Source organism: Magnolia sinica, chromosome 16, assembly GCF_029962835.1.
Source record: "Magnolia sinica isolate HGM2019 chromosome 16, MsV1, whole genome shotgun sequence".
Taxonomy (NCBI): Eukaryota; Viridiplantae; Streptophyta; class Magnoliopsida; order Magnoliales; family Magnoliaceae; genus Magnolia; species Magnolia sinica.
In genome coordinates, this window is record NC_080588.1 from 10,327,270 (window position 1) to 10,354,089 (window position 26,820).

Here is a 26,820-nt window from a genome sequence, read left to right on the forward strand (position 1 = left end):
AGATCATACCACCAAATCATCAATGTAGAATTCAACATGTTTATGCATCATATCGTGAAAGATATTTTGCATTGATCTCTGGTATGTTACCCCAACATTCTTGAGTTTGAATGGCATGACCTTATAACAGTATATTCCTAAAGTAGTTTTGAATGTTGTAGCCTCCTCATCTTCTGGCACCATACTATTTGATTGAATCCAGGATAACCATTCATAAAGGACATGTCTGTATTTTTTATCATATTGTCGATCAATAATTCTGTTATAGGTAGTGGGAAGTCATATTTTGGACATGCTTCATTCAAATCTCTGAAGTTAACACACACTTATTTTCTCAGTCTTTTTCTTGACATGCACTATATTAGATATCCACTTGGGATACTTCTTTAATAAAGTCGATTTTGATTAGCTTATTTACTTCTTCCTCTATTAGAGGGGCCAAATCTGGGTGAATGCACTGTTGTGCTTCCTTAATTGACTTTTTCTCCTTTGAGATGTTAAGTCGGTGTATTGCCATCGTCGACTCTAGACTAGGAATTTCTGTGTATGTCTAGGTGAACACATCTTTTTTCTTTCAATAATTTGACGTGTTGATTTATTTCTTTGTTTGGCAGGCTGGCACTTATGCACGTGTTCTGAGGCTCATCACTTGTCCTTAGATTTATTTCTTATAATTCATCAACAGTGGGTTGCCCCCCATCTTCTATCTGCATCAACGCTATTTTGGGTTGATTCATCTCTTTTTCAAAGTTTTCATTTATCTCCGAATCAGACTCCTTCGTACTAATCACTTGGAACGTGTTAATCATATTCACTTGCACACACACAAGGGATGACCACAGCTTGTAAAAAAATTTCCATTACTTTTCATAAATACCAACTGGGACCTGTATGCCGCTGTCATTATTTAACTCAATTGGTTCATCACATTCAAATTCCATAGCCTTCATGATCTTTCAGATCACTAGGTTGTATCTTTTCAGATCATCTGGTTAGAGCTTTTCATTGTTCATTACCTCATTGATATACATGCAAAACATGCTTAATGGCTAGAATTCGAGCATGACCCATTGAGTTCATATCGAGGTTGGGTGCAAGCCTTTGCGTATGGTAGTTCCACCATATCGTACTGCCATACGGGAATGGGTTACCATAGTCAAATTGCACTTAGGACCCCTCGGGCACACCCTTAAAATGGCTTTAGATACCTAAACACCATTCTAAGCCAAACTAAAGTTCATGGTGTGCATTTAGGTGTGCTTTTCCAAACTCCTTTTGATTTTGCACTCAACAAAATAGGTACTTAAAAACACACTCATTAAGTACTAATAGGATTAGTTTTTGGTGAGTCAATCGACAAATGAAAAGTCCCTTTTTACAAAACCCCTTTCTCAGAGGTCGCATCGAAACATTTGGTCAAGATAGATATGATGTAGCGACCCAAAGTGGTAATCAAAAGAAATGATCACACACCATTGTTTTGTCTATAGAGAAGAGTTCATTCTCAGGATATCTAGCATTATGGCCGCTTGCACCCACCTGAATGCAAAGACAGTCCAATGATAGGGATTGTCCATCTTATCAATGTTATCATAAATGAGGAACGATGCAAAGTCATGTTTCAAAAATTATTTTGATTTATAAGTTATTGAGTTGGCTATGAGACGTTTATTGTTGTGACCTGTCCAACTTAAGTTTCTTATTGTGGTCCCTACAGAGTAGGACCAATAGCATAAATGGTGCTCATAGTTCTAGTAATTCCAAACCCTAATGTGAAATCCATTTGGTGCTTCAACTCTAGGGAATTTGACTATCTCCTCTCCCCCAACTTCTTCCCATCTGCAAAATAAATAATAAATTAATCAATTACACGGAAAGTAATATAAGCCTATGCATATGCATGTGCACACATGTAATATAAGGGAATGTGTGAAAATGCTCAACGTGGATCCATGTCTTTTTTCATTTGATGGGCCTCATTCCGGTCATACTTTAAAAGTCCCCTCAATCATATAACCTAGCCATACAATCAATGGACTTCTTGTTCCATTCATGATAAATCATTAATTAAGCTATACATTTGCAAATCATGGATTCGATGCTTAAGATCATCTAGTGAAGAAGGATTTCATGGCATAACCCATATGTAAAGAACCCACCAAATGAATGATCTAGATCACTTTAAGAAGGGTGAGAAGTGCCATTTTGCTCCATAAATTATCATATTTTACCATTGTGGCATAAGCACACTATGCTTGAAATATTGTTTATGTATATGTTACAAGTATGATGGAAGGAGATAATTGCTTTCAAGCTATAACTAATGTTTTTAAAATTTGATGATGGAGGATAGATTGTGGACAACTTAATGGAGTGTTAGGATCATATGAATATAGGGTGGTTGATTGGGAAAAAATGGCCTAACACGTGCTATAATTTCCAACAATTACAACCTTGTGATTGCTTATCGGAATTACTCATATAATATGTTGTTGGAAAGATATCAACAAGATCTACAATTTGGCCAATGGCTTCATAAGATTCCATCCTTTTGAGGATCCAATGTCATGTCGAAGTTATAAAAATAAAAATAAAAATAAAATAAAAACCTTATTATATTATGTGAGTTAAGATTTGATTATTTTAAGGTTTATAGCCTAAAATATTTTGTTTAGTTATCTAAGAGTTGTTTACGAGTTTGGATAGATTTAAATGACCTTTACTATCTTTAGTAAAATAATATGGATATATTTAAATGAACCTTAGTACATTTAGTAAATTTATTATTTGGAGATATTTTTTGGAGTGATTTAAGAATTCTAGGTTTATTTAAACATATCAAGTGTACTGCAAAAGAACAATTCATTCAATAATATTAGTTGTATTCTTGTTTTTAATACTTGTCTATTCATAGTAGGCTCAAGGTTTTATGTGGGAAGACGACAATGATCTTCTCTTCCCTTTCTCCACGTACACACTGGGTTAACTAGCAATCAAACTAGTTTAGTTTAAATAAAAAGGCTATGCAATTATAACAATACTGGTTAGAGTCGGTGAAATAAGTTTGAACATCTATTTTTTATTGTGTTGTCTAAAATTGAGCGACAATAGATAAGTTGTCATTATCATTTTTTTTTTAATCCTTTTCAACTATTACAGTTAATGGTAGCCGGTATTTGTATATTACTAGATAGTAAATATGTCTATTTTTTATTTTTTAGAAGATGTTTTTTTTTTCTATTTCTTATATCTCTATTTTTAGATCTACCTTTATTTGGTTATGTTATAAATATGTGATGTAGAGTAAGCTGTAGAAATATTCTTGACACAGCTGAACTGAAAGAAGCCCAAATGGAAATGGATATAATCTATCAAATTCAAGCTGTAACGACCCTAATTTTTCGAGCCACATGAGAACTGGACTAACCATATTAATAATTTAATTTTGTGATTATTAATAAAACCAAACACATAGCCTAGTTGGAAGGGGTACTCTTGGTGGAAGGATAGGTCATTGGATCAATTCCCAATGTTGCAATATTTATAATCTTCTAAATATCTAGATCTAACTAATGAATGTGGTGGATGGTAGTGTACGTTATTTGTCAATCACATGTGTCTGTGTGTCAAAGAGTCGGTTGAGCCCTTAGAAGTTGAAGACCGAATACATATGAAGATTAAAGTATCAAGGAAGTGAAGAACAGGTATATGAGGTGCCTTGGTAACCCTTTCCTTAACCAGCAGACTCATTTGTCAGGCCCATGTCCTAGTGTCCGTTCCATTCCGTGGGATCCCACGGTCCTCCCAGTCAAATTTCAGTGACTCACGACCTTTTGATTTCAATTGCGCGCGACCCTCAGTCACATCCTGTAATCCTGAGTCGGATCGACCCGAGACCTATGCTATTGCGACCGCACCATCGCCACAATTCCGACGCCGCGTCTCATGAACCAATCCGACGTCTAGATCATGAGATGTGAACCACACATGATCATGCTGTGGACCACATGTTGCGGGACCCACCTAACCCATGGCACATTTTCTTAGGTCATTATGAGGATGACCTCACCTACCTACCCTAGCCACCATAGCTACCCTAGCTATCCTAGCCACCCTAGCCTATCTCTTATAATTCATGATTATTTTTCTTCCCCATGCTCTTACAAGTCATCATACCTACCTGTGAGAGAGAGAGCCTAACCTATCTATCTCTCTCTCTCTTATCTCTCTCCCTCTCCTTTGCTTCTCATTTCTCCATTGCTAGCAACCTCCAACCCTCCATGAGAGATCCAAAATTCCAACCCCTTTCACCCATCCTTCTCATCAATCCAACCCTCAAAAATCAATCCTAACCATTCAATCTCACCCCGTCGAGCATTAGAAGACATTGGTGGAAGAAGGATAAGAAGATTTGAAGGTGGGTGCATCTTAGGTATAGTTTCTTTCATTTTCTCCATGGATCTTTATTCTGTTCTTGCTTGAGGGCATATAGGACCCACCAATCAATGGTGGAGATCCTATTTTACCCCCTAGGTGCAGCCAATGGCCCTTGGTCGCATGCACAAGCCATGATGGGGCCATCCTCCATGAACCCCATCATGATGTATTATTTGATTTAGTTCATTGATGGGTTATCTAGACCCTTGAATTGCATGGTGGGGATGGCAACCCCACCTCAGATTTTCCATTATAGGGTCCATGCATGCATGGGACCCTTATGATGATCATGATGTATGGTTTGGATCTTTTGAGGGGCCCATAGTGGCAGGGTCCCCTCCCTTTGGCCAGTCTTTCTTCTTCTTCTTCTTCTTCTTCTTCTTCTCCTTCTTCTTCTTCTTTTTCTCTCTCTCTTTTATTTTTGGTGATGATGTATGATGGCCCATCTGTGATAATGTGTGTGTGTGGCCCACCATGATGTATTATATCTATGCTGTCCATATGTTGGACCCACCCTTGCTAGACTGTCCAGCGGACAGGCTCCAGATGAAGAGAAAACATAAATATCAGCTTGGTATGAAGCTTCTAATGGGTCCCACACGTGCCCCCGCAAGTGCATGTGATCTATCTGGGCCGTCCATCTACTGGACAGCCAACAGCTGAAGCTGCTGTATTGACGCAGCAAGTTCTATGGATCCATCACGAGGTATGTGTTATCTCCATACCGTCCATCCATGCAGCGTATGGGGCCCACCCCACATGTGCTGCACGTGTAGGATGGGACCCACCTTACTGTACATATTCTATATCCACCGTCCATCTGCCAGGGATGGTGGACCCCATCTCTGATGAATGTGTTTTATACAGACCGTCCGTCCAGGATGTGGCCCACCCCACATGTGGGGGTGGGACTCACCTTGATGCATTTATTTTACATCCACACCGTCCATCCAGGACGTGGCCCACCCCACACGTATGGGTGGGACCCACCTTGGTGTATTTATTCTATATCCACAGCGTCCATTTGTCCTGGACGATGATGTGGACCCCACTGTAATGTATGTGTTCATACACACCGTTCATCCATTTTAGCCCATGTGGGGCTCACCCCACACGTGCTGCACGTGTGGGATGGGATCCACCTTGATGCATGTATTGTATACCTATGTTGTCCATTTGAGCGGCCCACTGTGATGTATGTATTGTATATCTACGTTGTCCATTTGTACGGCCTGCCGTGATGTATGTATTATATACCTATGCTGTCCATTTTTGCGACCCGTCGTGATGCATGTATTGTATATCTATGTTGTCCGTTTGAGCGGCCCGCCGTAATGTATGTATTGTATATCTATGCCATCCATTTGTGCGGCCCGCCGTAATGAATGATTTAGGCTGCCCATCCATTTTTCCTAGATTATGGGCTGCCCCATTGAGCCCATTCTGGTGGTACAACAAGCCCACCTTGAAGTAAGCATTATAGGCAATTTGTCCACCTAATTTTCTAGACTATATGGGCTACTTCATTAGGCCCACTATGATGTATGTGATGCACTCACCACCCATCCTTTGTGCATAACCCATGGGCCCTTATGTGAGGCCCAAAATGATGCATTTGTGGCACTTATGTGAGGCCCAATGTGATGTACTTATGGTCCATTGATGAAGCCCAATGAGATGTATATGAGGCCCGTATAATGAGGCCCCAGTGATGTATATGGGGCCCATGAGTGAGGCCAATGTGATGCACAGTAAACCCTTGAGAGAGGCCCATTTTGATGTATATCAAGCCCTTGTGTGAGTCTCATTATGTTGTGCATGAGGCCCTTGTGTGAGGCCATGGGCCCACTAAATGTTTGGCTCCATGTGGGCCATTTCTAGGGAGCAATGTTGGTTAAATGTCTACATTGTGACCTTCCCTTAGGCCTTGTTAGGCCCATTCTCATCATTCTCTTGTGTGTTAACCCAAATCGATGGGCCCCATTGATATTGCATGACCGATCTATTCTTTTAAGCTAACCTAAAATGTTGGGCCTCCATTGGTTGCTTGTAGGATTGTAGGTAGGCCACCTAAGTCCAACCTTAATATGAGAAGAGTTCATCCTCGCCGTAGACGAAGGAATCCGTGCTATTAGAATTGGTATATCCACAGTCGAGGAATGACTCTCCTCATGTTATGAATCTACTGTCCATTATGGACCCCGCCTTGTACATATAAGCCGATTATCGATGCCGATTATTAGTGTCAATTATCGATGCCAATTATGAGCAAGTGATAATATAGCATCATGATACATGCCCATATGCACCATCTGCATGCTTGTTATGAGATATGATTGACCATTGCATATGCCATTGGGTAGGTTGTCTATGGGACTTCCTAATAGGCAGAGTCATCCCACATGAGCACACGATATGTGCAAGATTAATACATGATTGGACTGTATGACTCATGCATCTTGCATTATATTTTATGATTGTTGAATACCCCAGCGACATCAGGGTCATAGCCTCCACAAACATATAGTGGATGATAGGTTTGGACACCGAAAATCTTCTCTTTACATGGGGCGCGAAAGATGTCCCTGGGTGAAAGTCCATAAACCTAACGGTACTGGAAGATGCTCCAATGCCTAGACTGAGTGAATGCATGAGCGCATGAGGGCCGAATACCAGAATGCTACATCTCCCACTGTGTCGTGGTCAGTTGGAAGGGGGCGTGGCCTTACCCACTTGAGGGAAAAGGGCAATTGCTAGGCTAAGTATGACCAGCTTGTAAATGGGTCCGACGTGCCGGATAGATATTGGCTCACTATTGGCTAGTGGATAGTGATGTCTCTTTCGCTTACATGGTTGTGCGTCTAGTGTAGGGCAGCAATGTGGTGTATAGTGTATTAGACCCCAGTGATTAATCAGAGAGAACTGTATAGATATATGATGCTTCAGAGATGAGTTGGAATGATATGTGGATTGTTATGCTTGATCTGCATTTTGCACATGACATTGGCTATGTAGACCTTGCATCGTATGGCCTTGATGTGGCCGATAGCATTCATACCTTGCATCGTATAGCCTTGATGTGACCGATAGCATTCATGCCTTACATCTCATAGCCTTGGTACGGCTGATAGCAGTCATGGACTTACCAATATTTTCCGCATTACTCTAATGTTGTATTCTAAGCACGCTTATATTGCGCACACACCCTCACTACTCTCTAAGCTTTCTATAAGCTTATGCACGATTGATACGTGCAGGTGACGTTAGGACGCAGTTGTAGCTTAGGAAGAGCAGGAGCGTGCAATCGAGCTTTTGGAGATTTGTTATTACTACCATTATATTTTCCCTTTATGCACATTATACTTTAAAGTTTTTTATCATAGTGGATTTTATGACGGAGTTCTGGTTATTGTTCGTATGTTATGCCTTTGGTTATGCTTATTACGAGACAAATGTACATTAAAAATCCTCCTTATAGGATCCCAGGATCGGAACCTAGTGTATGGGCACCGGAAGCTGAGAATAGGGTACTACGAAGGCTATCGGCATCGGATTCGGCGATCAGGAATTTTGTGAGCCCGGTTTCTAAGTTTAGGGCGTGACACATTGGTGATCTCGAGTAAAGCTCGATCGATCGAGTCAATTAACCAAACTTGGTTAAAATTGTTCTGCAAACTTTGTAAACAAATCTCTTGGAGTTTGAGTGCTCGAGGCACAAGCTCAATTGATTGAGAAATCTCTGATTTCTCTCAAGGGATCGGGCTCGATTGATCAAACGTGTCCAAAATAGTCCAGTGAGTTCACTGGACCATTTTTGACTTAGCTTAATCGATCAAGAGCCTAGCTTAATCGATTGAGCCTAACTGTTAGAGATCTGTTGGAGACTTTATATATATATATATATATATATTGCATTAAAATCTTTGAGAAAATTATAAATTTTGGCATTTTAAAGACTATAGTGCATCTCAAGCTTTACCAAACCTCATAGGCTCTATCCCAATGAAATTCATGCTCTCTTCTTAGTAATTATTCACTCTAATCAGCATTCCAAGATCTTATACAAGAAGATTATGATCTCAAGACTTCTCTAGAGTTTAGACACCGTTTCTATTGGCAAATCCTAGTTTCTATTAACCTTTAGAGCCCCTAGGACTTCAACTTTTCATTAGTTATATGAGATTCTACCCAACTCCCATCACCTTGGTTTCCTTAATAAAGCATTACTTGCAAGGTGTTTGATCTTCTAGTTGAAGTATTGACAAAGCAGCAGCATCAAGGATCGGGAGAGCAAAAGGAAAGTTGATTAAAGCATGGGAGAGCATCAATCAAGTAACCCAAGAAAGCATATCAAAGGGGCTCAATTTAATAAGTGTCATATATAAGTCCATACTCTCTTTCCTTATGTTGGATTCGGGGTATGAGTTTATGACCTAAGCTCAATAAGTTTTTTGGTTGGGCTTAGGCTCTTGTATAGGAGATATATTCACCGGACACAAGTGTATATATGTTATTCTCCATGAGAGCCCCCTTTAGGACTAAACCTGGGTCCTTAGACTAAGACTGAGGTTATTAATTAGTTGATAGGAAATCAAATTAAGTCTCTTATGGGAGTCTTCAACGGGAGTGGATGTTAAGCCCTTATATAGGGCTGTAAAGGTTAGAGGTGAACCTGATTTAAAACTTTCGATAGTGAATACCGATATACTCAGGGAGAGAGCATTCACCGGGAGTAGAGTACGAAAACTGAACCACTATACATGCTTATGTTTAGGATTGTTATTTGAACACTTTTTAATTATACTTATATGATTGATTAGTGAATTATACATATGCATGATTAGATAAATAATAAGATTTGAATAGTTAGCACATCCTACACACATGTAAACTATCGTTTATATACTAGTTGATTGAGTGGCATATCTCTTGTAGTTTATGTGATTGACCCTCTATTTGCTTAGAAGTCTCATAGTTAATTACCTAGCTTATTTTAATTGACATATTACTTTAACTAAGCAACTATGTGTATTAAAATGCATAAAATTTATTTGGTCATAATCACCCCCTTTAAGACATAGCCACCATTTTATAGCTCCGTCAGCTTTTGCATGTAGCCATGTTATCCTATTCCATGTAAAATTTTATTTGGTATTAGAGAGGGTGACTCTTTAAGGGCTTAACTGCCTTTAATTGATCCAAGGAGCTTAAGAATGATGTCTACCCAAGAGGGATGTGTCATCACACGACCACTATATCTCTACGTATATTGGAATGCTAGGATGAGAGTCTTTTTAAGATCACTTGACCACATGATTTAGAAATTTGTTGGACAAGGATGGGCTATGCCCATAGAACAAGTCATGCTTGATGGTAGAACTATTAGCGCTCTTAAAGATAAATCCAAATTGAGTGTCGATGAGAGAGCACAATATACCGATGATGCCAAAGCTCTCAATATTACTTATTGTGTGGTTTCCCCTGGTAGATTTAAACATATTTTCATATGTGAAATGGGTAAGAAACTGTGGGACATATTGAAAGTCACTTATAAGGGAACTAGCATAGTAAAAAAATTGAAACTTTGTCTCTTAAAAAGTCAATTTGAAAACATAAAAATGAAAGAGTCTGAAACTTTCATAGAATTTTATTTTAAACTTAATGATATTTGAAACTCCATGTGGGGTTTAGGAGAGAAGATCCCAAATGGCCGTATATATAAGAAAATCCTTAAATCTCTTCCGAATAAGTTTACTCCCAAGATAATGTCAATAGAATGATGTATGAATATAGACGAGATAAGTGTCGAAGAACTCTTAGGCTCCATACAAACTTATGAACCACACTTTAAGGCCCCCTCTATTATGAAGGAACTAGCCATCGTTAAAACATCTTATAACCATTCACATTGGCATAAGATTGTTGAATCTAATAGTAATAGTGATGATAAGGATGAGAATGAAGATTTTGAAAGATGATGAGGATTTTAAAAGAAAATTCAAGAAACTTCTCAAATTGAATAGAGTAAAGAGTTGTAACAAGAGGGACAAGACGGTTGAAAATTGTAAAGGTAAATCTATTAAACAACCTAAGAAAGTCCAATGTTATAAATATGAGGGTTATGAACATATTTCTATCGATTACCCTATTAAAGTAAGATACAAAGGCATGACTATGGTGGTAATATGGGATGATACAGAGGATTCTGAATTCAGTTTAGGAGACTTCTCTAATATTGAAGACCTTAGCCATTTACGTGTCTTAAGGTCCTCCACCATCGGTTCCCTCCCAAGAGAATTGGGAGACCATAACACCTTAGATAGGTGACCTTAGAAGGTCCCTATGATATTTATGGTAAAATTAGAGGATTTAGCCTCATCTTGTGATGTAGGTATATTCGAGGATTAAGCTCCATTCATCTTAATAATTTAAGCTTTTAAACTGCTTACTCTTAGTACCAAGTGTTTCTAGCTTAGACTATCTTTGGTCATTTCTATTTCGATTGGTATATCTTTTGAATGACCACAATATGTATGTTTCTTGTATTTAAAGATTATATACACCCTATTCCCTTGTTAGTATGTTCTTATAACAACATGTATGACCTATAAATTTTATTTCCATTTTATGTTTTTATTGATATATTCATGGAACTAATTCTTTGTCAAATACTAAAAAAATGAGGGAGAAAGATTAGGTATCAACAAAATAAGTTTAATTCTGTTTTGCATGACTGGTTTGTTGTTGGAAGAATTGATGAAGATAGGGGAAGCAATTATAGGAGAGCAATGCATGCTACATATCTTGTTGTATCGAGTTGTAAAATCTTTTATTTGACATGCAATATTTATAGTTGTTTTTGTATGTCATCAGTATGGACCATGATATTGTCTAGGTTAGGTTTTTGTCACGTAATTAACAAAATGGAAGATTATTAATGCACTTATTTGTGCATCTTATTTATCAATAACATGCATTTATATGTCGGGGAGTCAGTTGAGCCCTTAGAAGTTGAAGAGCAAGGACACATAAAGAATAGAGCACCAAGGAAAACAAGAATAAGAGTATGAGGTACCTTGGTGACCCTATCTTTAACCCAAAACAACCCTTGAACCTCTAAATGATCCTTACCTTAATAGAAAAACCTTATTTGATAATCTCTTAGCCGTAAGAGCCTAATTAGAATATAATAATATATCATATATAGAGGTCTTGAGCTGCTGGAAAACAAACTACCCAAACCAGTAGACTCATTGGTTTGCTCAAGCAAAGCTCGATCGATAGAGTCGATCGACCGAACCTGGTCAAAACCCAACAAGCTTTCTAGACAGATCTTTAAGAGTTCGAGCGCTCAAGGTACGATCTCAATCGATTAAGGAATTCTTAATTTCTCTCAAGTGATTGGGCTCAGTCGATCGAACATGGACAAAACATTCCATCGAGTTCACTAAACCATTTTTAACCTATCTCGATCGATCGAGGGCCATGCTCGATCGATCGAGCCTAGCTATTAAAAATCTATTCGAGCTTTATTATTATATACTACATTTGAATTTTTGAGCAAATTATCAATTTTGGTATTTTAGAGACCCTAGTGCATTTCAAGCTTTATTAAACCTCCTAGGCTCTTTCTTAATGAGACTAATGCTTTCTTAGTGATTATTCACTCTAATGAGTATTCCAAGCTCTTATACGAAAAGATCATAATCTCAAGCCTTTTCTAGAGTTTAGACACCATTTCTATTAGTAAATCTTAGTATCTATTAACCTCCAAAGTGTTTATTAAGGAGAATCCCCGAGTTGTTCAACTTTTCATTATTTGTAGGAGATTCTACCCAACTCCCATAAACTTATCCACCTCAACGGAACATTACATACAAGGTGTGATCTTGTAGCTGAAGCATTAGTAAAGCATCGGCAGCAAGAATCGAGGGAGCAAAAGGGAACTTGATTAAAGTACAAGAGGACATCAATTAAGCAACCCAATAAGGTGCATCAAAGGGGCTCAATTCGACAAGTAAGTGTCATGTACGAGTTCATACTCTCTTTGCTTATGTAGGATTAAAGGGAAGAGTTTATGACCCAACTCGATAGGTTCTTGTGTAATACCTAGGATCTTGTGTAGGATTAAATTCACTAAACACAAGTGTGTACTTATTAGTCTCCGTGGGAGCCTCTAACAGGAGTAAACGTATGTCCTTGGACTAGAACCGATGTTATTAGTTAGTGAATAGAAAACTAACTAAAGTCTCTTTTGGGAGCCTTCAATGAGATTGTACGCTAGGTCTTTGTATATGGTTGTAAAGGTCAGAGGTGAACATGATTTAAAACTTTCAATAGTGAATACTAGTACACTCAAGGAGCGTGCATCTGTCAAAAGTAGAGTAGGAAAACCAAACCACTATACATGTTTATGTTTAGGATTGTCATTTGAGTACTTTTCTAGTTATGTTTATATGATTGATTAATAAATTATATGTATGCATGATTAAATGAATGCTATGATCTGAATAGTTAACACATCCCACACACATGTACACTATTGTTTATAGATTAGTTGCTTGAGTGGCATATCTATTATAGTCTATGTGATTAAACCCTCTATTAGCTTGGAAGCTTAGAGTTAATTGTCTTAGTTTGTTTAAATTAGCATATTAGTTTAAGTAAGAATTGATTTTTATTTGGTCATAATCAACCCCCTAAGACAACCATAATTTTATAGCTCCGCCATGCTTCCGCGCATAGTCATGGTATCTTATTCCGCGTATAGCCGTGGTATCTTATTCCACGCAATTTCAATGGATTAACCATACATTTATCTCTTTTTTTTATCTCTAGAGAAGTTTTGAAGAAAAGAGAACGACTTTTGCATGAGATTTTATATTTTAGGATATCGACATTGAGAAATCTAACCATATCAATTTAGGAAGATTCAAATTAAGGGTCTTTTAAGCCAAATTGTGCCATAACCTCAAATCCCAGGGTGATTCGACAAAGGGATTTCTCACAAAGGTCTACGAATAGTGTAGATGATGTTGAACGATGCCGAAAACAATTTTTAACCAATGATGGAAGATTCCGGATATTTTTAATCTGAGTAATCATTTGGTTATTCTAAATTTAACAATGAGAAAACCATTGGATGGGTTGGACCCAATCTAAGAATTGATTTAAGTAACAAAATTAAGAGTTAAAGGAGAAATCCTAAGATTTTTGAAAAATTGGATTCTTTAACATAACCTAGTTGACTTCGATCGATTGGTCAAAGCTGATGTTCGATCGATCGATCAAAGCTAATGTTCGATCGATCGAACGTGTTACTTTTTGTCCAGCAAACTAAGTCGAAAAATTGTATAATGGTCCGATTGATTGAAGTCCAAGTTCAATCAATCAAGGGTTTCCTCGAGTGGTCTCGATTGATCATGGGTACCGATCGAGAATGACCAAATCTATCTAGCAACTAAATTGAATTAAAGCCGACCCATTTCGATCAAACTCGATCAAAGGTGGCTAAATTTTTTCAGAAACTTGAGATGTTAAATTCCAAATTTCATCAATCTTTAGTCGATTGATCGGAAGATTGATCAAGGGCCATCGAGCTAGCTCGATTGATCTACTACATCGATCGACGGTTCCCTTCTTGGTTTTCAAATCTTGTTTAAAAGAGTAATGGTAGGTCATCTTAATTTGATCAAAGGTGGGCCTCATTTGATGGGATAACTTAATTGAATTAATGAATTGTTAAATTACCTTAATAGGGATTCGAATTCTGGATTCCAAAGCAATCACCTGCTCGACGGATTCAACTCTTATACGAATAGATGAATGAATCCTAACATTTCCCATACCTATACGATTAAAATAAATTATATGATTGTTATGTTTGTCATGATTGTGATAATTGTCATGACTGATGTAATTGATTATAATTCCTTTTTCTATGATTTACGTTTTGAATACTTCATATGAATTACGTGACATGCAAATCATTGATGACATGAATCATTGATTTTCTCTCAGTGATATGTATATGTTGATCACCTATGACAAATCATAGACATGAGTATGCACTACATGCATCTATAGCATTCCTACGCTGATTCCTAGAGGCATGCTCTAGATGACTACATGTATACCTCATGCCTGGGTTCCTGGGAGATCTCTCTAGATGGTTCTCCTGGTAGATTCGTTGCCAGATGCCCACATTAGTATAAGCCTACTCATGTTGTAGATGTATAAATTGCCCATGCCTACCTAGGTGGATATCTTAAGGGTATAAATTGCTCATACCTACCTATTGTGAATGTTTGAAGGGTACAAGTTTGGGTTAACAGATATCCAACCCGAGAAAGTGGACAATCATCCTACTTGACATGCATCTCATGACATCTCAACATCCATATTGATGCTTGCATACATACTATTTCATTTTTGTTGTGCTATCTTATATTATGCTATGTATGAACCATGTTGGATTCACTCAATAGCTTAGCCAGCTAACATGTGTATTGACAACTATACGAAGATGAATGAGACAAGTAAACCGCATCAAGTGTCAGAGAATGAGGCTAGATTAGTAGATGAAACTTGGGGCCAATAGCCATATCTGGCAGAAGATGAACTTGCTGCACTGGATGGATGATCTATTTATGTAGCTGGTTCATAGAAATTTCATTTCCATTCATTTTAATTATTGATGATTAGGTTAAATCTGGATTGTTTATAATTATGCTTTTATTGAATAGTATATGATATTCTAGTTAAATAAAATCCCAAATGGGTGGATGTAGTTTGATTCTTCTAAGCTTTATTTTGTCGTTGTGGATGTGATAGAATAAGTGAGATGTATATGTTGATCACCTATATCATTGAAAGACGTACAATTGTGTAGATGCATGAATGTTAATGTGTGAAAACATAAAATGTATCAAATTATGCCTTCAATTAACTATATGATAAGTAGATTTATGTACACTTGGTGTATGAGTCATGGACTGTAACTTGGGTATGAGGGTGCACACTTTGTATCTGATTTTTAGGGCGTGACACCGGCCCAATCCTATGTAAGGCATGACATAACAAGGCCCCAGGCGTGTCCAGATCGTAGAAATTCATTCCAAATAAGGAGAAATTGTCGCTCAAAGTGTGAACTGTAAATTGGCCATAACTTTTTTTTTATCCAAGTATCGTTATGGGACGCACGACCTATGAGTCTTTAGTGTAATAGGTCAACCAACCATGTAATAGGTCTTATAAGTCCATTTTACGAGAAAACACTTCCTTTCAATTCAAAATCACGGTTTTATGAATAACTTACTATTTTTAGTAAGTTTTGATTTGGACATATCTCCTTCATTTTAATTTAGAGTTTTAGCATATGCAATCTTGTTAGGAATTGCTTCTAATTATATTAGGAATCATCCCGTACGATTAAATTAGAACTTCCTATTTCTAGTAATTTTTACTATTTTAGGTAAATTCTAGCTTAGTTGAATTAGATTTCCTAATTAGGGTTTTTGTTTTTTATTTATAAGTGATGTAATTGGAAAGTTTGAGCATTATTGAATAATAAATTTTTAAAATTTTCTTTTTTATCTTATAGATTCAAGAATAACCTTGTGAATTCAAGGTTTTGACAAGAAACTTCTCCAAACTGCCTCGACAAATGCCTACGGCAAGATTTGATCTTTGATCATATGCAAGGAGAACGGATGCACCACTAACTAAGCTACTGAACTTGTTCAAAACAAAATTTAAAACTTAGTGTAATTGAGAAAACTTCTTGTGAAAAATCCTTTCTTTTACCTTGTAACCCATGTTTAATGACTTCTCATGCACAGGACAACTAAAAATAATAGAACTCTTAGGGCACTTTTGGTTACCATAAAATTCCTATTTAGATAAGCTATTTTGGATACATCTCTATCCAACTAAGGCTTCTTTGAATGGGATTGATTAATAGGCCACACCACACCTTAGAATAAGGATGGTGGACAAGAACACACGTAGCTCTTAGGATATTGGTACATCAAAACATGGGAGTATTGCGTGCAAATTGATAGTATCACATGTTGGTTACTTGAAAATATCAGCACAATTGAAGCACTTGAATATGTATGGTGAAATATGTGGTGTATGTACACACATGCACATTGGCATATATAATAAATGTTGGGCTTTCTAATGTCGAGTGCAGTGCATGTGAGATTCCTAAGGATGGACAGCCTCACTTGTGGCACCTATGCATGCTTGCAAAATAAGTATTATATGCACTTAATTGGATGATTGACTTAAAACAACTTGTCCACGTAGCTTATGCAAGTTAAAAACCTTACTGTCCATGTAGTTCTATCATCAATTTTGTTAGAATTACACTTTAATAGTCCTTCAATCCCAATATGTATATTCAAATCAAACATTGATCAAAACATAATGGGCCCTTAGAGAAAGGCCAAGGTGATCCAAGCAATGATACTCAGATGCACATGTACCAATCATAGACTCGTGCAAGAACACGCCCAATCATCAGCTAGGGCCTGTCATAATCATGCCTTTATCTAAATAAGGTTGTTGTGATTACCAAGTGGCATGTACTTATGTGGGAAATTAAAACAGTTAAAATGGAAGATAATGTAGATCTTCAATATATATAGGCATGTTGCTGAAGTTTTTAGTGGATAATCCTAATTTCTGGACTAAAGAAGGTTCACAACGAGCCCTACCTAATGTTTGGAAGGTCCTCTTGATCAAACTCTAATTTCATATTGAAACTTAGAAAGGGTAATATGAGAATCATGTAGCTGACCTGTATTTAGTCACAAAGTAATGAAGGAATGTACAAATCTCTACTATAGCCAATTCCTTGCCAAGGCATAGCCTGCAACCTCCTCCAAATATCAGGAAATGCTGATGAGATTCCAAGCTATTGTCCTGCATTCAATGATCATTTGCATCTCATCCATGAAAAAAAAAAAAACATACATAAATAAATAAATGAAACAAAGAAAGAAAGAAAGAAAGAAAGGGCATCAAATAATGCTAAGACCGACCGGATGTCAGATGTGTGTGCTCGAGTCAACTCAACTCAATGCGGTTTTGAATCAAGTCAACTCACTCTTACCACCTCCTAAATTAAGATGACTCATCCAATCAACCGTGGGTTGACTCAGTCGACTCGACACAACCTGAACTGAATAATTCAGTTAAATGAATACCTGGCCAACTCTTTATGTTGACAAAACAACTGGAAAGCATCGACCCACCATTTTTTTTTCCTTCATATTTTAGCTATTTGAAATATTTATGGCTATCTTAAAGTACTTATAACTATTAAGAAATTTTTTATTTCATTATAAATAAAAGACATCAAACCAAGGTTTTAAAACTTGAATATTTTACTCAACTTGTATCCACCTAGGTCGAGTTGACTCAGAATCGATATTTAATAATTAAACTAGGAATATACTATAATAATAGGCTCTTAAAATAGTATGAATATAAAAATTTACAATTTTTAATACAAACCACTACTTCACCATTTGGTAAACGTTGTTGACTGGCTTGCTTAAGGTCATGAGTTTCGAGTGACTTGTGTTTTTGGAACTATCAAACCTAATGCATCCATCCATTGGACAGAATAAGTATACACAGCTCTAACTTTGATACTCTCACAGTTTGGTGCACCAAGAAATTGTACACATGGTGTGCATGCCACTTAGATTGAACTGTCCACACTGCAGTAAGGATATATATTTTCATACGAAATCCCTTCTCTTTTATTTTTAAAATTGCATGAAGCTTAGTTTTTCAGTAGGTTTGGGATTAAAAGGTTCTCTTGTGTGTGTTATATATAAAATGAGAAACACGTGTAGAGATAAAATTCTCTTGTGGTGTGTTATTTATAAAAGGAGAAACACATACAAAAATAACTGGAATTCATTTATAAGAGACATTTAAAGAATGCAAAGAAGTGAGCCTTCTCTTGTTTTAGAGAGGAATAAGCTATGTGTTGTTGTCACGTGGATATAGAAAATTACAGAATGATGTAGAACGAATAAAGGTTGATTCAATGGAGGGACAGGATCGCACATATTTGGGTTGAAATGAGCTTTGATTGGGCAAGTTTAGGCCTCCTTTCCTTAAATAAGGTTAGTGGATAGGCTATAGCCAACATTTTTCATTTAAAATATTAAATTTGTTTTCCTTTGTTAGTGATTTTCTCTTTCCTTATAGAATCATCGATTATTGAGAAGATTAAGATGGCATTCTCTTTTGTTTCTCTAAGCAGCTGCTATGTTACCAATCATGTAAGTCTTTATACCTCTTCTTAATAATTATTCTTCAGCTTTTTTCTTTTGTGATTATACTTTACTTGCATCTACTGTAACATAATTAAGATGAATATATATATATATATATATTACTCAATTGTCCAAATTCAAAAAATTCAACAAATAAAGACGAAAAAAAAATTTACTCAATTGTCTGAATTCAACAAATAAATGTCCATTAACCTTATGTTGGGCGGATTAAACCAATTTGACTTTAGGGTTAATGCTTTATGTAAAGTAATTCAAGATGTTGATGGTCTAGTTTGGGTTAAATGTAGGCTTTTGTCCCAGCCCAGCTCGTGAGCTTAATATCTAGACTCGGGCCTATTTGGCCCCACTAGATACATGTCTAGGTCCAAACCCATGCTCACACTTTTAAGTAAATCGGGCTTTGCCCGGCTGCCATCTCAAAACCTTATGCATTTCCAAACCCAGACCAAGACCAATTAGTTACTGAGAATTAAAATTCATGCCCGATTAGAGCCGATGGGCCTTTATCATCAACCCAATTACAGCCCGAACAGGGCTGGACATTGGATGGGCCAGGGCCAGCACGGCCCACTTTCACATGTATAAATCGGGCTTGAAAATAGGAGAGTGAAAGGACTGACCAGCCATCTCCATGGATTAAAGGTCAGTGGTTCTGGATATAGTGATGGGTCATAGTTTATCTCCCTTGTGTAGACATAGATTTTCCAATCTTTTGGGATTACATAACCTGTAAAAGAAACTTTTAAGTGAGAACTAAGAACTCAAATTCACACTTAAAGGAAAGTATGTTTGATGATCGAGACCGTTGATTTCGTAGGTCACCACATGGATGGGCCACATCGTAGAAATTGTCACAGTTCAATTTCTTCTTGCGTTACCTTTTATGGCCATTCATCAGATGGCTGCTATATTCCGATCTGACCATCCAATTGTTTGGTGATTTGTATATTGAATTCAGACTCTTGATCTTCTCGTGTGTGTGTGTGCGTGTGTGTTAATCATCCCCTTTTAAGGCCACTGATCGGATGGCAACTAGTCTTCTCCCTTTGTCTTTTGGGCTATGGCCCATCCAGGAGGTGGTCCGCTAAATCAACAGTCCTGATCACCAAACAGATGCGTAACCCACCATTCATTTCCATATCTTGGGTTGTTTTCCTCATCACACCATTAGTGATTGTGGCCAATCTAATAGTCTCAAAGATCACCTGCAACCAAGAACAACAAACACTTAGTTTATATAGGTTTCCCGAGTCTCCAGCCAGCACATATGTGTGGGAACAAGCCATCCATCAGGTGGGCCCAACATATGGATATGCTGGCCCAAAATTTGACTTGTCAATGATGTAGAATGAGGATTAAGCATGTTCCTAACACATATGAACCGAAATAAGACCAAGGAGAAAGGAGAAATTGACAAATCTAATCGACATGTTAAAATTTCACCAGAAATTTCATATTGGTAGCCGGACAATTTCTACTAGTTTAAACAGGTCTATAGATCTTGTTGACAGGTTGAAATTCACAAAATTTTTAGTCTTGGTATTTGGATGTTTTTTACCCGTTTGACTAATCGACTCGATTGGTCAATGATAGGTCGACATACGGCGAAAATTTGTATAATTTTTAAAATCTATTTCCTTATTTGATTAGGACTCTTTTGATTACCATTTAGTGTTTGTTTAGGGTATTATTTAAGGATGTTAAATTTATTTTTTCAAAATCGATCAATTAATCTATTTACCAAGCTATCAATGAAATTTCTAGAAAATTTTTGTTTCTCTCGTGGATTCGAGAGAATTCTCTTGTGGATTCAAGAAGGTCATGTGGATTCGAGGTGTATATCAATCGAGGAAGACAGTGATCGATCTCATCACGTCCTTCCCTACGTCAGTTTGGTATTAGAGTGAGAATTCTCCCCAATAGGCGACTTCTATCGACGGGGTCGGGTGACAATCCCATGGACGGTGCTTTAAGTAATTATCCTTTAACAGTAGCAATTTTGGAAGCGGTGTAGCGAGAAGATCAACAAGTCATGCAAAGGCTGGAAGCTACCATAAACTGCATGACGGAGGCTCTAAGGCAACTCCACGTTCGTGGCAATGATCCACCTCCAATAGGCACTAGAATTCGCAATCGTGTTGATCGCAAAACAATGTCGGCAATGAATCACAAAATTACACCTGAGGATATGGGATCCAGCAATGAGGATATCAATGACATGATCCTCCAACATCCTAAATGAGGTAATGATCGGATAGATTAGGCAGATCGAAAATTTAAAATGAAAGTCAATCTTCTCACCTTCAATGGCCAATTTCACATTAATGATTTTCTCGATTGACTTTCTAAAATTGAGCGATTCTTCGACTATATGGAGATTCCTGAGGAAAAAAAGGTCAAACTTGTGGCTTACAAGTTAAAGGGTAGAGCTTCAACTTTGTGAGAACAATTTCAGCTCACACGAATGAGACAAATAAAAGTGTCAATCCACACATGGCCACGGATAAAACAGTTGTTGTGCATGCGATTCCTCCCTAGAGGTTACTATCATGTATTGTTCCAACAATACCAAAATTATTGTCGGGATAGCCGATCGGTGATGGGTTATGTAGAGAAGTCTCATTGTTTGTCGACGAGAGGCAACTTGGTCAAGACGGAGTCGTAATAGGCCACCGGATTCATTAGTAGCGTATGTGTGGTTCTTGTAGAAATGGGGAACCAACCCAAAACTTCTAAAGTGGAGGGACAATCTCTCATAACCAAAAAAGATTTCATCAAACAATCTAAAGAAATGGGGGATGTAGATGCATTAGTTGAAAAGAAAAAATGTGGAGCCCATGAACATCCTAGAAGATTTGACACCAGTGTTATAAGAGTTCAAGGTAATTGTACCCAATGAACTTCCTAAGGAGTTACCTCTTGTGTGAGATAAACAAAACTACATTGATCTTGTCTCGGGGACAAGTTTGCCTAATTTCCCACCTTATCAGAAAGAATGTGAGATCTTGCAGGCATAAGCAGAGAAATTGATCCATAACGATCAAGTCAAAGAGAGCATAAGTACATGTTATGTGCTAACTCAAGAGTGTAACATCAAGTACAAGGAAGAGAGTAATAAAACATTGGTGCCAGAAGGTATTTCACGTGGATGATAACGTGTTAGTCCACTTGCGCAAGGAAAAATTTCTGACTATGGCATATAACAAGTTGGTGAATAAAATGATAGGCCATGTTCTGATTCTTAAGAAAATCAATGATAATGCATTTGTTCTTAATCTTCTACAGGACATGGAGATTTGAAAAACTTTCAATGTAACAGACCAGTATACGTATTGTGAACCAAGTTAGTTGAAAATTTTGAGAAAGTTGAACACATATCGTGAACCACATACGATGACTGAGTTTTTTCAAGTGGAGGGGTTTGATGTAGGACGAGGATCAATCACGTTGTTCCTAACACATATGGCCTCAAAGAAGCTCAATAAGAAATCGAAAAAATTCCGTATAATTCAACTGGTCGACAAATCTAGTCGATAGGTCAAAATTTCACCAAGAATTCAGATTGGTTACTAGACAATTTTTGCCAATTTAGATAGGTCGATAGTTCTTGTCTACAGGTTGAAGGTTTGTTCAAAAGGTCGACCAATTGGGTCGACATATCGAAATTCAAAGAATTTTTAGTTTTAGTCTCTGGACATTTTTGAGCCCGTTCGACCAATCGACTCAACCCGTCGACGACATGTCGATAGACGGCAAAAATTTTCACATTTTTCATAATTTATTTTCTTATTTGATTAGGACTCTTTTGATTATGTTTTAGGATTTATTTAAGGTTATTTAAGGATGTTAAATTCATTTTTTTAAAGAATCAATTAATCAATCAGTCTATCTATCTATCAAGCTATCAATAAAAATTTTAGAAAACTTTCGTTTCTCTTGTGGGTTTGAGAAATTTTTCGTGTGAATTAAATAGGGCCTTGTGAATTCAAGGTATTTATCATCTTACTCAGACGGTGATCAACCTCATTAGATCCTGCATCAATCAACACATCAGGTATGCAACAATGTACAAAACAAAAGGACACCCAAGAAACATATCATCCAACGGTCCGCGTTGCACGCACACAGTTGCCCAACCTGATGAACAGACTGGCCTGATTCGTGTGTCAGGACATCACCCAACAGACGGCTCGGATCAATGTAATCATGTTCATGTATTTTAAATTCAGATCAATGTAACAGAACACTTCGATCGCTTACCCCACGAGTGAATTCCATGGATTTGTAGTCGTCCCAGTCGATCGCATCGTCGGGTCCCTTCCCCTTTCGGATTCTGAAATGCTCCTTCTATAGGTGGAAAATTTTCATTAGTATCATCAACATCAAAAAAGAGTGAAAAACTAACTACATTGGTATCCAAATGCATTTGGATGCACAACTAGACTGAATTACAATAATTCCCGTTTAATCAATTGTAATTCAGTTATTAGTGCATCCAAACACATTCTTAATTAAATTCTCACCCGTAGTTCTTCGAGCACTCTTGGGTGGTCATGTAGATACTTGACGGCCATCATCACAGTCGGCGAAATGGCTTCGAAACCCGAATGGAGCACAGTGATGACCTGGTCCATGATCTGCTCATCAGTGAGATCAAATCTCGACCGTTCGTTCATTAGAGAATTGAGTAAATCGTTTCGATGACTTAGGGTAGCTCTTCTTTCTTCCATAATCCTTCTCAGTATGCTTAAGATCCTCTCCCTAGCGCGGAGTCCACACCAATAGTTCGTGCCGGGAAGATCAATGGGCAGCGATATTGTTCCTAGTACTAGTTTGTAGAACTCAGGCTTGAATGCGTCAGCTACTGGGCCTGATTCGATACCGAACTGCCTCAGCGATGCGAGCAGCGCGACCTAATTAAGGGGAAGAGTAGAACCGATCAGCGCCATTGAAAATGCATTATATGATGACTTTCTTTTGGTAAACACAGTGATGGAAATCTAAACTGTCCATGTAGTGGGACCTATTGTTTTATGCTCCTCATTTGATGGGAAGTAGGAGGGTAATGACGGTTGGTTAGGATAGTCTGATGGAATAGATTTCTCTTATCTTTGATTGGGGCCCGCCGGACAAACAGTTTAGATCGGTTGGCTTGTATTGTACTGTCTGTTTAGTAGAGGCAATTGCTCCACCGAACAGTGTATATTCCACAGGGAGGATTGTGATTTTAGGGTCATTTGCTTTGGAGCATAGGAGATAAATTTTAAATATTGAAAGAGAAATGCAACTGGTACTTGCTAAGGGCCATTGCATCAGGGGGGCCTGACCATTTGCTGTGATCCAAAAAAGTATTCTGTTAGGTCATCAGGTGGCCAGAAGTGAATGAGAAATGGACAGATAAAGAAAAGCCACATAAATGGTGGACCCACCTGATGAATGGTCCAGAAGACACAAATACAAGTGCCAGATTTTAGATTCTAATTTCAAAATGTTTGTGGGTTTTTTATTTATTATTATATTATTAACATGATTGAGATCGATGGTCCTTGTGACACTAACCTCTTTGGTCTTGTCTTGGATGTTGATGATTGAGTCATTCCAATCACTGAGGTGGGATCTCATGAACTCATCAATCTTTGATAGGAGTTGGTCCTTGATCATGGTGGGCCCAACGAGGGAAATCATGGCCCCTCTCAAGGTTTTGTGAAAGACACCGTGCACAGATCCAACATTGAATTTTCCTAAGATATGGACCATGGATTTAGGGTAGCTGGCAACAATGCCTTTCCCTTCACTAAGAAGAATGAATCTGTTGAGCTCTGGATCCATGCAAATGACTGTAGGACAGCCCAAGATGTGGGTCCTAAACAAATTCCCATATCTGTTTAAAAATAAAAAAATAAAATAAAAATAAAAATAAAAAAAGAGGAAAATTATTAACCATTGTCCAAAAAATCATTTTAGAACCAAAATAAAAATAAACATGTATATATAAAAATATCTGTATTTTGGATAATATGAACTTAATTTCATGGGTGTGAAATGATTCCATGTAAATCGTTTCACCAAACATTTTGTGTGGGGCCCACCCTGATGCATGTGCGACATCCAATCCATCCATTAGAAGCATCCCGGATCATTTAGCCAGTGTTCCAAAATTCAGGTGGGCCATATGAAAGGAAACAGCCAAAGAAGGATGTCCACACTGGTGAAAATAGGGTCTTGCTGCTTCCTACATGGCATCCAATCCATACAGATGATACATCTGGGTCAGATGTATCATGTTCATGGATTGGATGGGATATACAAAACAAGGTGGGCCCTGTAAAATTGTTTTTCTCAAATAATCTCAATAAAGTAGACTCCCAATGCTTTCATACTTTCTTTATATGCATTCCTAATGATAACTTAAGAACTCAAAACTCTACTCAACTAAAAGATTTACAACGTTTGTAGACCAAGCTTATTATAATATAACACAGTATGTGGGGCCCACAATGATTCATGGCCAAAATCCAGTCCATCCATTAGATGTGCGCTCTTAACCTTACCACTTATATCAAAAAATTACCCCAACCCAGAACAATGGTGGGTCACATCAGGAACAGTTGGGATGGGATGTCCAGAATCAAAACCTTTAACCCGATTGTGGGCCACCATGCTTTGAATATCCCAATCCAATTCATTCATGAGATGTCCCCCCACTGTGATTTCAAAGGTTTTAGGCATGATGTGGCCTATCTGAGTTTTGGATGGTCCTAAATTTTAGGCTGGGGGAAGAATTTGAGGTAGAACACGAGATCGATTGGATGTCATCAAACATCACGGCGGGCTCTACAAACATTGCAATTACATACGTACATATATATGTGGAGCCCAGGTTTGGTGATCCAAACCATTGAAATGATGGGCCTCACCACTAGGGGTGCACATGGAAACGGTAGAACAGTAAACCGGACTGGAACCGACCAAAACGTACAGTTTAGTCCGTTTTAAAGTGCAACAGTTCCAGTTTCAGTTTCGAAAATCAAAGAACCATTTAGTTCGCTTCGGTTCTCAATTTGGAGTTTTGTAAAACAAAACTGTGGAACCAAATTGTGAAACCAATCTTGAAACCGGACCATATATTAAAAAATAAAAAATTAAATTAAATTAAAAAACCCCAACTCTTCGTTCTCTTTAGGCCACCCCTATTGTAGTGTTGCCCCCATTCCATTCCATTCCCCTCTCTCTCTCTCTCTCTCTCTCTCTCTCTGTGGATTATAAAAAGCTCAAAACCGTAGAACCGAACCGACTTTTACGGTCCGGTTCGGGTCCGGTTCTAGGGTGCAAACAGTCCGGTTCTGGTTCCGATTTTCCTAGAACAGTTGGGAACGGTTCAGGTCGGTTTCACCTCAAAATCAGACCGAAGAGACCCGTGTGCACCCCTACTCACCACAATGTACTGAAAAAAAATATTTGGGTACATTTGATATAAAAGAGAGTTATGGCACCTGGCCCATCTATAATAGTCGATTTGGATTCTGAACAATGGCCCCACTTGTTGAAACTAAAAGCCATTGTATAATATCTCACACCATCATTTAAAAACTCACGCTCAACTAGATTACATTTCATTAAGAATCAAAAGAGAAAATCCTCTCCATTCAAGACTCGAAGAAAACTCAACTGAGTTACTAGATTTGACTCGGACTGGGTACTGAGTCAGGTCAAGTAACTCACGAACTCACCTGGCTCTTTGCTTCTTCATGAAGCTGGGACCTTGCTTCAAAAACTGAGCAGTCTCACCAAAGAGTGGCAATCCCATGGTACCTGGAGGTACACCTTTTTTGGTGTACCTCAGTTCATTCCATTTCAAAATAGCTGTACACACGCAGACCACCAGAACCAGCACCAAAACCACCATCTTTCCCCCCACCAAAGCTCAGAGACCACCTTCTCATTTTAATAAGATAGCCATATGCATGCATGATCTATGCATAGAGAGAGAAATATTCGGGAGATTTTTAAGATGAAAGCGGATTCGGTGCGGCCCTTTCTGTGGGCCCACCTTGATGCATAT

General features: G+C 37.8%; 1 protein-coding gene across 1 annotated transcript; it reads right to left on the reverse strand.

Annotated features, from left to right (window-relative positions):
• Positions 1-1,751: 1,751 nt before the first annotated feature.
• On the reverse strand, positions 1,752-26,670 carry LOC131229521 (cytochrome P450 85A-like). Its single transcript, XM_058225508.1, has 8 exons — positions 26,489-26,670; positions 24,318-24,639; positions 23,282-23,671; positions 23,019-23,105; positions 19,885-19,963; positions 19,379-19,485; positions 17,243-17,367; positions 1,752-1,839 (listed from the first exon to the last, which is right to left on the reverse strand). Exons 1-8 carry the CDS (start codon positions 26,662-26,664, stop codon positions 1,752-1,754), a joined length of 1,374 nt encoding a protein of 457 aa, XP_058081491.1. The 5' UTR covers positions 26,665-26,670.
• Between the last annotated feature and the right edge of the window lie 150 nt (positions 26,671-26,820).